This window comes from Pagrus pagrus, assembly GCF_965226575.1.
Source record: "Pagrus pagrus genome assembly, chromosome: 18".
Lineage (NCBI taxonomy): Eukaryota > Metazoa > Chordata > Actinopteri > Spariformes > Sparidae > Pagrus > Pagrus pagrus.
Genome location: NC_140202.1, coordinates 10,192,393 through 10,206,893, shown reverse-complemented (window position 1 = coordinate 10,206,893; position 14,501 = coordinate 10,192,393). Strand labels below are relative to the sequence as shown.

At 40.3% G+C, this 14,501-nt stretch overlaps 1 protein-coding gene across 7 annotated transcripts in view; it reads left to right on the top strand.

Annotated features, from left to right (window-relative positions):
• Window positions 1–14,501, top strand: part of ralgapa2 (Ral GTPase activating protein catalytic subunit alpha 2) — a 93,115-nt gene that overhangs the window by 15,925 nt on the left and 62,689 nt on the right. For all 7 annotated transcript variants that reach the window (XM_084382214.1, XM_084382211.1, XM_084382213.1 and 4 more), the window contains exons 4-14: window positions 8,189–8,246; window positions 9,868–9,911; window positions 10,019–10,199; window positions 10,393–10,508; window positions 11,057–11,195; window positions 12,001–12,209; window positions 12,808–13,047; window positions 13,292–13,471; window positions 13,688–13,822; window positions 13,974–14,122; window positions 14,270–14,381. In XM_084382214.1, coding sequence (XP_084238340.1) covers window positions 8,189–8,246; window positions 9,868–9,911; window positions 10,019–10,199; window positions 10,393–10,508; window positions 11,057–11,195; window positions 12,001–12,209; window positions 12,808–13,047; window positions 13,292–13,471; window positions 13,688–13,822; window positions 13,974–14,122; window positions 14,270–14,381 — 1,563 coding nt within the window. The remainder of the gene's footprint in view (window positions 1–8,188; window positions 8,247–9,867; window positions 9,912–10,018; window positions 10,200–10,392; window positions 10,509–11,056; window positions 11,196–12,000; window positions 12,210–12,807; window positions 13,048–13,291; window positions 13,472–13,687; window positions 13,823–13,973; window positions 14,123–14,269; window positions 14,382–14,501) is intronic.

Sequence of the window (14,501 nt, the reverse complement as noted above, 5' to 3'; positions counted from 1 at the left end):
AAATTTTGTATTGTCTGCTGACGTTCATTCAGTTTTTTTCCTATCAGATTGGAGCTGCAGTGATTAGTCGATGAATCAATCGAAAGAAAATGAGTCGATAAGCCCACTATTTTGATAATTAATTAATCGCTTCAAGCAAAAATGTTGAGCATTTGCTGGTTCCAGCTTCTTAAATGTAAGGAGTTACTTCTTTTCTTTGTCATTTGTGATGGTAAATGAAGAGTTTTAGGTTTATTGACTGTTGGTTGGACAACAGATTTTGGGCTATCGAAATTGTGATGACGATTTTTCACAGTTTTCGTTTATTCGTTTATTACATTTTATTGACGAAACAATGAATCTATTAATCATGATAGATAAAGAGTGATAGATAATTGAGAATGAAAATAATCGTTAGTTGCAGTTGACTATTCAGTTAAATCGCACCTGAAATACTAGACTAAACAACAGTAGACAGGTTGACTAAACCATTAATCAATTAGTCGTGCTTTCCCTCTGTTTCAGAAAACTCACTAGATTTCCCTCAATTTTTTTCCACTCCATCCCCGCCTGTCTGCGCACATCCAGCCACCTAACCTGTAAATAAAGCCTGGATTCATGCCTCCTACATATTTATGGAGTCATCTTTTGAAAAAGAACTAACATTGAAAGCAGCTTAACCCTCATTTGTCCCCTTTTAGCCCCTGCCTGTGACGACGTGTGCTTTTACCCGTGCACTGAGAAGATAAGCTCACTTTGAGTGGTGTGTACAGGACAGATACAGGGTCGCTTTGATCCCGAGCTCTCCTACACTCTGCGGACTTTCTCTTTACGCCATATTAGATTAGGCATGTTGGACCATATGTGGTTGTGAATATATCAATGGATACGCTTTTTGCTCACAAACACGCACTACTAATATTCATCATGTTATCCCAGAGGTCATATTATGTAACACGGGGACATAGCAAATGCGGTAAAAGATTAACACGATACTTTGAGGTTTGTGGATTATGCATTCTAATAATTTTCTTTTCTGAAACAAGCACAGTCATGCATAGCTTATGTCATTTTTAGCCAAAACCTAATCGCTTAGGGCAGGATGTTACCTTTTTTTAAAATGTGTATCATTTGTCTTAGTCACAGAAATCAACCAACCAAAACATAAGCCCCAGTAGCCTTTGTCCAGATAGCCTCAGAGGGGTGTGGAGAGTAGATTATGAATGTGTGGGACAAAAGCCATGTTTTGCTTTACAACACACTTAAATGCAAAATGACAGGTGAAGAAGAACACATGGCGAAACATCCCATTCCCAGTTACTGTATGTCCTCATCTCTCCAGGCACATGGGAAATAAAGTCCCCCTTACTTTCCATCACCTGAGTCCCTCTTTGCATTCAAATCTGACTGACCTATACAGTACACATCTCCAGTGTGTGTTTACTTTGAGCTGGCTATGTGGGGATTACTTTGCTGTCATGATGAGGTATGTGACCCCTTTTTTCCTGGGTTGCTGTGGGGGAGTATGATGCCCAATGCTTAGCCTGTTTGAGTAATGGATATCTGGAGGGGGTAATCTTTTGTCCCTCCCCCCTATACTCTGCTGGAACACCCCACCCCCACCGCCACCAGCAGCCAGGGCCATTCCCTTCCAGGATCTCTTTGTGTCTGCTGCCACGAAGGCATCCACCATGGCAGCTTGTGATGCTGCCCCAGAACTGACAGAGGAGAGATTTGATCTCTGTGAGAATGCATTAGTTTTAGTACTGAAGATGCTGGAGAGAAAATTTCTTTGTACTCGTTTACATCACCTTTTGTGTTTATATTGATTTCTGTATACTTAGTTTTTTTTTAACACGTAAAAAATCTATTGGTATCATCACAGCAAAAGGTCCATGTTCTTTTTTTAAATAAGAAGATTTGTCTCATTGACCCAATGTGGAAATACTGCTTTACTTTATTAACTCCCACTGGCGCTTCCTAATTGTTTTTAGAAGTTGCATAACAAGTTCAGTGAAGACCTGTGTGTGTGTCCGAGGTGTGACATGTGATTGCACGTTAAATAGACTTGTTTAAGGAACTGCTTGTTTGTCAATCCCTTGGCATTAGCTGGCTCATACAGACAAAGGAACATTCAAACAAATTCTGCAGCAAGGCCAGTATAAAGAATATGAAAAAGTTTTCAAGGTGCTGCATATTCCTCACACTATGATAGGAAATACTTAAAGAAAATGGAAATATTATACAACAGTAAATCTGCTGAGAACAAGCCATCCTTGGAAACTCTGTCAATGTGAGATAATCAGAAGTAAGAGGAAGTGAACTAGAGGTCTATGGTGGTTCTGAGGGAGCTACAGGGGTCTATGACTGATGTGGGAGATGCTGTGCATGCAACAGCAATTTCCTGGCCAAGAGGAAGCCATGGATAAGGAAAGAAACATGACATGTTGACTAGAGTTTGCTAGAATGCACTTTGGTGATTCAAAGTGAATAACGGTTCTTTGGTCTGATGAGACCAAAACTGAGGCTTTTTAACTATCATTCGAAGTGCTCTGTTTATTAGAAGCCAAGCGTGACACATGACAGAAACACACCATCCGCACCGTAACACAGCATGATGGCGACAGCATCATGCTGTGGGGATGCTTCACTGCATCAGAGCCCTGGACTGTTGTGAAGGTAGTGAGTTAAATGACAGAGAACTCCTGGTGGGACATGTGTGCAAATTTAAAAGACCCCAAATGTAAAGCCAAAGCCTTTTATCAGACCTCGACCCTTGAAAATGAAGAATACTCATGCAGTCAACTTATTTTGATGCCATATTTTGACTTAATTTAGGTATTTTTTGGGGATACACGATATTCAATTTTTTCCATTATCCCAATATTTTCATTTTTTCCAACTCATTTTGGCCAATTGCCAATGCTGATTTAAGCCCGATCAATGCTGATAGAGATGTAAGAGAGTAAAAGATTCCAATATCAATATATCGGCTGAAAATATTAAAGTATACCGTATATCCTTTCAAAGATATGTAATGGAGGCAGGATATTTTACAGTTTAAAAATCGGTATTGTTGAAAATAACATCAGTGCTCTGACATTATAAACTTCACTAGGGATTTAATAAATAAGAAATACACCAAGCCTTTTTTTCAGCATAATGTTCAGTAAAAAAGAATCACTTTCACAACATATACACCAGTACCATTATATCTGTGATAGGTCAATATCAGCTGAAAAATTGGCCAACCAAAACATCAATCGGGCTCAAATGCCAATACTTTCACTTACATTTTTTCACCTAATGTCAGAGAACATCAAGTCTTTCCTTGAGTGAAATTAACATATTAGTATGCCCACTATTATTGTGATGGCGCAGAGGCAGATGCATAATGGTCTGCATAATGGTAATTGTACACATTCTCTGGGCAAAATTAGAAAACTACTTAAACTACTACTACTACTTGGGTTGCACATAATTTAGTGTCATCTTATCAGCCTGTCATATTGTCAGAACTGTTCATTTCAAGCTGATTTCATTTTAAAGATGGTCGATGCTGATGACATGCTGATATTACTGTGCATAGTACATTTGTAGATATTTGTTTTCACAATGATTTATCGAGTCTTTCTGTTAATCAGTATCAAGAGACCTCAATTTAAACACTGTGATTAAATTATAGAATATGAGAAAGTTAAAGGGGGAATGCATATAATTTTATTTGCGCCATACCAGTGCAAGTAGTTTATGGCAAATGTAAGTACGTAGTGAAAAAGGTACTGAAAAGCTGTTGCTGATGAATGTGTAGGTGTAATTCTAGCAATGAAACCAGATGAGAGTACTGTATCTGTAAAAGAAAACTGTTCTCTGCTGTCGCAAGACCTGATTGAGCTTCTCAGGCCTTATGGGACTTCGGTTTGTTTACGCTCCCGTATGACCGTACGTGACCTCTTGCTGTCTAAAAGCAGTTCGATCCTGGTGCCACTGAGGTTGTGGGACAGGTTAAGGGACAGCTCTGGGAGCAACAGAACTCAGGAAAATCTGGACATATCCACTTTCTCTCCAGGATGTGACCTCACCATGACCTGTAGTCTGTCATCCGGACCTGACTCAGCACTCTGAATTTCCCTTGTAATTCTCTCTGTAAACGACCCTCATCTAGATCTGACTTTACTGAGTAGTCTTGTTGGGGTAATTTTGTTTATTACATCTAATTCATCTTATTTTAATGAATAATGCTGAACTGTATGCGGTTCAGGGCTTTTTACTAGATTACATTTATTAAACCAGGAATGGTTTTGCACTTGAATTCGTCTTTGTTGAATCGCTCAAACTCTCCTCTACATGTTGACCAGTGTGTTGCTGATAAATGAACCCAGGGCCATTTAGCCAAATGATTTCTTTTCCTCCCTCTTTCCTCTTTATTCAGTCCGAGTTATGACTGATGGTCCGCCAGCAGGGGGTTAATTAGTATTTAGTAATTAGTAGTAGTTATTAGTTAATGCATAAGTGCCAAAATGTACTTCAAACCTGAACAGCTTTAGAGTTCTATAGTTATAGATAACTATTTATGTCACTTGCAAGAGTGCTTATTCATCATTGAACATTTTCTGGATTCTTTTTTTTTTTAATGTATAGCTTTGTTGACATGCAATTTAGCTTTCTACCTTTGTCCAAAACAGTATTCATGCCTAATCCTGAAAAAAATTTCAAAATGGTCCTAGCAGCTGGCTTTCACACAGCAGAGGAAAACCTGACAGCTGAGTTGCCAGTTGGACACCTGAGAAGGAGTTTGATTGCACTCTACTGCTGCCACCCACTGGCCACACAGGGGAATGAAAACGTCTTAGTATTTTTGCTCATAGGTGAAGATTGGTAATTCATTGTAAATTAAAACTAGAAAAAGAGCTTTAGCCTTTGAACTTTATAATATTTTACGCTCATATAAGATATGCAATGTCATCTTAAATTTACATTTACCAACAAATAATGAGGGTGAGCTAAGAAATTTGGTTAGCATGTAAATGAGCAGTCTTGTTTTGCCTGCTCTTACAAAGCAGGTGTGTAACTGACATTATCTCTCACACTGTACGTGAGGCATACAAGTCTTCTTTCCTTTGTAGGCCAGAATTTGTTATTCTCGAATAGAAAGATAATACAATACATTATTTATTGTATTTTAAGATGTACGTATTGCCTAAGTGTTATGTGAGTGACACACTGGTTGTATTCTGATTACTACATGTAGTGTTAGTAGGTTAGTGCTTTGTGTCTCCAGTGTCTTGGTTTCTCTCTGGAGATTTCTTTGTCCTTAGATGGTATAATAATCTCTGAACAATAGGTAAGTGACTACATTTCTCCTGAGAGTGCTGCATGTCTGTTGCTGTCGCCCTTGCAGACCACCTCTTGGAGATGTGTATTCTGTGTCATGTTCAGGCCCTGCGACTGGAAACCTAAGTGCGGATCATGTAAATGTGTTAAGGCTGTAGTTGTACAACAGTAATGCCCCCATCTTTATGCTGGAGTATGGCTGCAGATTAGAGTAACTCCACCAACCCTCCGTCCGGCAGAGTCTGCATTCGCCTCATATCAGCCAGTAAATTCCTCATTGTTGCAGCCGCCATTCCAGCTCCGCAGGGAGTCTTTCTGAGCTAGCTTCTCCATCTCATTCCCACTCTGCCATCCTGGTGCTCTGTAAGGAGAGAGAATGACATTGTTATTGTGTCTGCTCACACTCACGCACACATACACACAGGGAAAGGCTTAAGCAGGCTACCCTGCTGTGTTACCGCCTAGCATAATGTGTCTGCTGCCCCAAGGAGACCGAGTGAAGGAGGCCAGTATAGAGCCTGCACAGAGATGTAATAATCCCATGTGGGATCAATAGCAAGGTGCAGCCACACGCCTGTACATGCCAACCATCACGTCTGTGGATCAGAGAGTATTTGAACAGCACAGATAGTCATCCAACACCCCCTTTAAGTGATGTATGTCTTTCAATAACTCGCCTGTCACTGATAATGACAGGGATTTAGTCTCAGAGGACAAGAAGGGAAAGTTAAAGATGGAGGATGACAAGAGAAGGAGGAAGTTGTTGACAAACTGAGACACTCAACACATGAGATGACTTCTGGACCACCACAGCACTTAGAATAACATAGCATAGCACAGGTTGAAATGTTATGATATTCCATCTTTCAGCGCAATTCTGTTGTGGTAATATGGACATTTTACAACACAATGTGACCATTTGGTTGTCATAAACATTTACATTTTTAAATATTTAAATGTAAAAATCACTCGGAATATTGTTAGGTAAGGGTGAGTAACAAGTTTGTTTTTATAGGTTACCTTTACATTTATATATACTCACAGTTATGAACGTCAGTTTCTGATTTAACTGGCAATAGACACGTTTATGCTCTGAAGTATCATTATAAGGTAAATGTTGATTGCATAATGTAATGACGATAGAATAATCACCCCATCAGTGTAAAATTGGTTCCCTATAACCTTCGCTTTTACAATGCAATTTTATCTTCCACTGGGCACGAAAATCCCCCGGACTTGCGATCCAGTCATACTGGCAGCATTTCTATCTTCTTTCACGTCTCCATTATAGACTAAATGACTGAATATACTCACTTTTTCTCCTGTGTTGTTGGCAGTTGCTACACTCAGGAAAATGGAAAGCAATCCCGTTGTCTTTGCAACATCTGCGTCAACAATAATATCACTTGGAAATGGTGGGGGGGGGGGGGGGGGGTTGTCTGCTTCCACTTTAAAAAATGATATCTACATAAGCCTCATTGTTTTACCATAAAAAGAAAAAAATCCTTGAGATTATAAAAGCTGTCACTTGGCAGTGTCATTTTTCTCCCATACCATAAAATGATAAATAATGCGCTATAGACTTAGAAGTTTTCTCTCATGTTCTTCTAGACTTTTTTTGTTGTTTTTGTTTTACTTTGCATCTGTGGCTGTAGAGGACTTAATCGTTTTAGCTAGAGTTATGCACATTTTTTGTCATGGTCTGTATCCTCCTCTTCCTCTGCAGGGGCAGGGCAGATGAGCTTTTTATCATGCCGGCCAGGGTTGGTGTCTGGTTGAATAGGTCAGAGCTGCATACGTAAAGCAGTAAAGGACGGACTTGACCTCTACATTGCAATCATGAAGTCTTATTGGGTCAGTGATTAGGATTTGATGAGAAGTGAGCCATTGGGGCATCAGTTCCTCACAGTGCGCTGACTATTAACTAGCCATGCGTGCACACGCTCACACATCTGCCATCCCCCAAGCCTTTTTTTCATCTCTCCAGAGGGACCCAGTTAACCTGTCGCTGCATTCAAGAATAATGATAGGCTGCTGAAAGGTTAGAGCGCTCTAATTGAGTTGTAAAGCGGTTGTTGGGGAGGTGATGACATTTCTCAGTGCTGTCCTGTGTCACTGGGATCTGCAGACATGCTAGACCAAGTGGAGGGAAAGGGCACGCACGCTGCATTCCTTAAGTGTATAATGCTTTTTCATAATAGTGCCTCTTACTAAAACAAAGTCCGCTGGTGTTTCTTCTTTCCCCCTTTTTTTAGTAACAAATACAGCACATATGGCTGCAATTATCAGTTGTTTCCATTACTGTTTAACTTACTGATTATTTTCTTGATTAATCAATTCTTTGGTCGGTCTTTTCACATCAGCCAATTGTGAAAAATGTCCTAAATTCCCAGAACCCAAGGAGATGTCCTCAAATGTCCAGCGTTGTCTCACCAACAGTCCAAAACTCTTAAGATTTTCAATTTACTATCATATAAGACAAAGTAAACCAGTGTTTCAGATGTAAGCAAAAATGTATCCTTCAAAGTACAGCCTGGAGCTGCTCAGTACTTTGGTGAAGGAAATAGGCCCCACTGTAGAACGCAACTATTGTGTTATTGTTACTGCTGAAATGTGTCTGACTCTAAATTATACTTCTTATGGGTTCTGTTGTTTGATGTTAAATGTTGAGAGTTTGTTGTCTTATCATCTTGTTTCATTTATATTTAACTTTTTTCTAATAATACTATGTCATTTTAATTTGTATTTCTTTGCTTTGTTTTGTTTACAAGGACCCCAGGAACATTAGCAACTACTTTGTGGAAGCTAATAGGCTTCTTAATAAAGAACTTCTCTCTTACTGAACCTAATCCAAACGTTTTCCTTTTTTCATCAGAAAATTCTACAACATCTCCCTGAGAAAATCTACAACCGATGGCAGTTTCACAGTATAGGTATGTATTGCAAATCTTTTCAACTTATGAAACACTTTTTGAATGTTGTCTCTTCATTACACCTGATAGGTAGTTATATACTGTGTCTTCCTTATGTGTCTGAAACCTGTAAGATAGAAAAATTCACCACAGCCATGCCTAAGCCTTCCATAATGAAGAGAAAATAATTAGTCTTAGAAGGGGATGTAAATGGAAAAATGCAAATGAGCACTTCATCTGAAATGCAAATAAGTAATTGAATTATGCTGGCATGATTTCAGTCCCACACACACAAAAAAGAAAATCCTTGCAAGAAGCGATAACCCCAATTATAACTGTTGTTTGTCAGCCGTTGGCAGCAACAGTGGAGGTTTAGATCACAGTTGTAGATTGGTCTTCCCCTCAGGCTTGTAATTCCAAATATCAAGACTCATCTGGGGTTGGGTGCTCCACACAAATTCACCTGTTTGTCGGTCATTGGACAGCAAATCCTCAAAGGTTTAAGTCTGTATCTTGGCCTTTTCCTGAGCTCGCATGGAATTTTCTTCAGCGCTCATCAGTTCTTGTGTCACTGGTCAAGATGGTGTGCTGTGACCATGTGCTTCTGCTTTGAAGAACATGTGGTGTTGGCTCGATAGGTTTTTTTATTTAATTCTATCTCCAGTTTCATTGCTAAAATTATTTTGATTCTCTGGGGGAAAAAATCCTTGTGGTGTGTAGGTAGGGTACATCAGGAGTCGCATAATAATAATTTGTAGTGGTTTTTATCCTTGTAGCTTCAAGCGCAGCAATCTGACACATCATTAAAATCTGAAGAAAATGTTTCTATCATTCTCTGTCTGCTTACTTCTAATTCTTCCTGTCCTCAGCCCAAAAACTGAAAGAACTTCTTGAGACCTTTATGTGTTAAACATAGAAATATTATTGATCTAACCTGATGAGAGGGGAACAACAAAAGAACCAGTGGAGGAAATTTAAAAGAACTCACTGGGTGATATTGGGTTGTATCGCTCAGTTAATGATCTTCTTGATCAGAAATTTCGGTTGTTGTCACACCTGTGCTCCTTGGTGGTCTTGGTCAAACAAAGGGGGAAATGCACCAAGTTTACAATCTTATCAGCTGATTCAGACTGGAGCATGTGTGAAAACGGCCTTAAACACACCTCTGAAGTAACTTTTGCTCCCACAAAATCCCAACTTTAATCCTAATCCTTTACTTAAAATCAAAAGAACTACCCAGAATTTCTTCACAGCCTACATGAAAGCAGTGCTGTTTGCAGGCTGCCAAGAGTATGTCCTAACACACACACACAACACGCACACAGACCTCTCCCGCCCAAGGTATTTAGCAATCAGAGCAATGTCTCATTTGATTACAGCGGAACCAGATTGCCTTCATGAATGCATGTCGCTGCCAACTGATGTTAATTTTCATCAGGAAAATGTGAAGCCTCGCCACTCTCCCCACTAGTTTGTCACAACCGCCCATCAAGGTCAATTTGCCCCAGTGGAGATGACAAGCAGGTCCCTCCCTGTCAGCTTTGTGCCGTCTGTTGTGTCTGTGCTCGTGTTGTAAAGACCTCTTTTGAATATTTGGACTGCAAAAGTCTTTGACAATCTGTTTTTTTCGCCTTTCTTCCAGGTTCTATTCTGAAAAAGCTTCTACACACTGGAAATTCTTTCAAGGTAATGTATGAATATAAAAAATCTTCAAAATGTGGCTACACATGTCTGTATCCTTGATTATTTAAGTTTGTGTATCCCTTAATATGTCCCTTCTTCCTCCTGTGTAGATCCGCTGTGAGGGGATCCGTCTCTTCCTGCTGTGGCTGCAGGCCCTGAGGGACAACTGTGCTGAGGAGCAGTTCCTTATCTTTGCCTGTCTGGTGCCAGGATTCCCTGCTGTGCCCTCCACCAGAGGGCCCTGCACCCTCGACACCATCATTTACAACCCCTTCTCCAACCCCCCTGATGGTGAATATGAATGCTTCTACACGTGTGAATTGATAAACACAAATCTTACAAAGCCTGTGAAGTAATGAGAGCGGTTATTGTGGTCATCTGAAACATATTAAACTGATGTTGGATTGTGTAGGTTTTCTTTTTCGCGAGAACTCTTGTCTCCTGCACTTAACTTAAAGATCTCTATATCTATCAATCTGTGCAGCCAAGGTGGTGCCTGAGGAGATTACCCCACTGGTCCCAGCTGTGGTAGGAGAAAAGGTAGCAGATGACCAGACATGCTACATCCTCGAAACCCTGCTCAAGTACATGGTCATCCAGGTAATACCGAAATATGCTAGGAAAAGACTATTTGCCAGATTATGCAGTGGCTGCAATGTGATTATCATAACTTAATATCAAGTTTGAACTCCTTTGTTCCCTTGTAGGTACTGGGTGACTGCAGTAGCACAGGTTATATTACAGCGCAGGGTTGCTTGTAAGATGGAGGGACAACATTTTGTGGGTCAATGGTTAGGTTAGGTATAGTCTTGATGCATATTCTGCCATTTTGTTTTGTTTAAACTGCTTTTAGAGACTTCATTCTCCTTTTATGTATATTTTCTTTACAGTGTATGTTATGTAATCCTTGTCTTGTACCACAGTAGGATATAAAACAAAATACAATATCAATTGTTAAATGTGTAAAGTTGGAGTCTGTTAATCTTCCGTGCATCTAACCCAAACCATTTTCCCGCTATAGATGTCTTGTTAGAACAACCTTCAAACTATTGTGTTGCAAACAATATACACTCACTGTCTGAGTGATGCTGGAACCGTCTCTGCTGCCTGTCACCTGACCTTGTCTGCCTTTGTGCTCCATCTGCCAGGCATCCAGTTTAGAATGGAAGAACAAAGAGAACCAGGATACAGGCTTCAGGTTTCTCTTCAGTCTTTTCAAGAAGTACTACCTTCCACATCTATTCCCCTCCTTCACCAAGCTAACAAATCTCTACAAGCCTTTATTAGGTAAGCTGACTTACAGTATATATAGTATTTGCCTTTGTCCTACATAGTGAGTATTCTGTTACTGCAAAGGTACACACACTGTACACACACTGTACAGTAGATGCCAGAGCTGCTATTTGGGTGATAAATCACCTGTGTATATACCTATACATACAGTACTGTATGTGTTACTGTTCATTGTTAGAATTGTACCATTCTCAATATTTTACAATATTCACTCTAAAACACACAACCTACACAGACAGGGCTGTGTGCAAAATAAATGAGTGAGTTGTCCTTGCAAAAGGCAAGACAGCAAAGTTAGTAAGCTTTATATTCTGCAACTAGGAGCTTGAGAAGTAAGATGACTTTGATATTTGAAACCCAGAGTTAAACCTTGAGTTCCTTTGCAAACCCTATAATGTCATTTTAGGGTATATCCCTCAGCTCAATAAATCAAGTGCTGAGGCATTAACCATTTAAGGTAAACTACACAAACAAATGTTTTTGTTTACAAGAGAGAATGATGTGTGATATGGGACATCAAAACAACAGAAGAAACACATTTGTTACAACTCAACAATGTATCAATTTCAGTATAATAAATAATATGCTGTTTGTTTTGTTCCTGAGGTTTTATGGTTGAGTGATCAACTTTTGATTCAGCATGAAAACGCTGAACAAGTTCACAGCAAGACACCAGAAGCTGACATTTAATCTCTTTGTCTTACTCTCATGCTCTTTTCCTTTTCTCCTCTTTTCCCCTTCTCCTTTTTTCCCCTTCCACTTTCACCATCCTTAACTATTCATCCCACTGGTCAATTAGACCTACCCCACCACAGACCAAAACCCCTGTATGTGCCAGTGACGCGGAACAATGAGAGCACCTTCTGCACCAGGGACCAGTACCTGGCACCCCGTGTGGCCTTCATCACCTGGCTGGTCACCTTCTTCCTGGAGAAGAAGTATGTCAGCAGTGCTGCCGTGGCGCAGAGCGCCAAGAACGGCACTGAGGTCATTCCCAAACTCATCCAGGTGAGCATGACGGTACCGTTCTGTTGTATTCTCACACTATCGTGAAGGTATTTTTGCAGCAAAACCGATGAGCGCATGAATCTGTGGAAAGACACAAAAGAGAAAATATTCACACCGATTTATAAATAATTAATCCTTTAAAATACTACAGTATGCATGACAATTGGCAGTGGAATGTGGCGCAAAACTTGGAAATCAAATAACTACATTTAAACATAACTGGCTAAAAACCGCTGAAGTCCTGAAAAATCGGGACCAACAAGACTCCCTCAACATTAGATATGTATCATTTATCATTATATATAGGTGCTTAAATAATATAGTGAGATTTATATGCATTGCAGTAGGTTTCTGGTTTGAACAAAGTTACAGTAATCAGCGGGAGAAAGTAGTATTGTGATTACATGGAGGTGAGATTAATTTTCACTAATAACCAATGCAGTGTCTCATTCCCCATGAAAATGACCATGAAAGACGCTAATCAACTAAGTAATTTCTAATCACAGAAACTGTAGTAACCAATTATTTAACTGTGCGGTGGCAGCCCTATAGCATACTAAGGGACTCTCATTTGCCACTGTGTCTCTGTGGTACCCAGACTGTCACTGCAGGCAGTAGCAGCCAGGAGAAGGATAAGACATCAGATGGTGATACGAACGGGCCAGGAGGGGAGCCTGAGAAGAGCCACTCCAACAGCAGCACGCTGTCAGATCGACGGCCCAGCGATTCCAGTTTGTGTAGCATTGAGGAGGAGCACCGCTATGTTTATGACATGGTGCACGCCATCCTGCTGTCCACCAGGGACAATGTGAATTTTGTCAACGAGGTCTTCCACCAGGTACAGTCGGGTCACCAAGAATTATTTCTTAATTTGACATTGTTCAGTTAAAATAGTTCAGTTTTCAATTTTGGTCATGTGTAGAAAACAGGCTGGTGACACTGTGATAACATGTACTATGCTGCCCTCTCCTGGCCATTTTTCAACATAACATGAAGTTCATTCCTACTACCAGACTACCTTCTTAAAACCATTCATAATACTGTGACAGTTCAAATTAAAAGTCCATGTTCTAACTCCTCAGGCCTTCCTGCTGCCGTCCTGCGAGGCATCTGCAACCAGGAAGGTGATCAAAGTGTACAGGAAGTGGATCCTGCAGGAGAAGCCTGGCTTCATGACAGAGCCGGACACAACTACCCAGGGAGATGAAGTGGATGACTCTGAACAGACACTCAGCACAGAGACTAACAGCATGCACGCACAGGTGAAACCTCTGACACACACAGCCAATTAAAATTGATTTTTCTAGCATAGACATGACATTCACCTATAAATCATGTCATAAGCTAAAACGCATACACTATGCTTACACTTAAAACAGCATAGATAAGCAGGCTTGTATACTATATATAGTATGAGTATAGTATTTGTCATATTGGTATACTGACCAATCGACTGCCCTGCCTTGTCTTTCTACCAGACGTTACAGAGTCATGGCCACAGACGGTCGTCCAGCTGGGGGAGGACATACTCATTCAGTAGCGCCATCAATCGGGGCTTTCTCACTGAAGAGCAGAACAGGGACGTTAAGGCTGGTATCCAGTCCACACTACAGGTCTGTGTCTATGATTTATCCTGATATCACAGCATTTTGTGCTTTGATTCAGCAGTACTTATGGTTTGAACTTTGTCTATCATATTGTTTTCTTATTTTTTGTTTTTGTTTTGCTGTTTTTTCCATCTTGACTCCGTTTTCATGTGTGTAGGTGTTCCTGACCAACTCATCCAATGTGTTCCTGTTGGAGCCATGCCAGGATGTACCTAAACTCCTAGATAACCAGGTTGAGGTGTGCAAGGGTGTTCTCAGCATTTACAGGCACATGATCATGGAGCACACGATGAATACGCAGACATGGTCAGTGAGATAGTCAGATACACGTGCAAGATTTTTCCAGTCATTCCTTCATGGCTCTAACATGTCATCTGATTTCATGATGATTCTTTATCCCTTTACCCTTTGTTTTTGGTTGACACTTCTTATTTGCTTGTCTGTGTTATGCAGGGAGCAGATGCTGCAGGTACTGCTGAGGATCACAGAGGCAGTGATGAAGAGGCCGCAGGAAAACCAAAGAAAAGACAGCTTTGCTGAAAGTTTAGCATCTATACTCTTTAGGGTAGGTCTTCAGGTGCTTAGCTTCACATTAACTGATATACAAGGTATTTAATTTATATCAGAAAAAAACGATGAGGGAGTGAGTGTGAATATGCCATCATCCCTACTCTCAGTTCTCTTC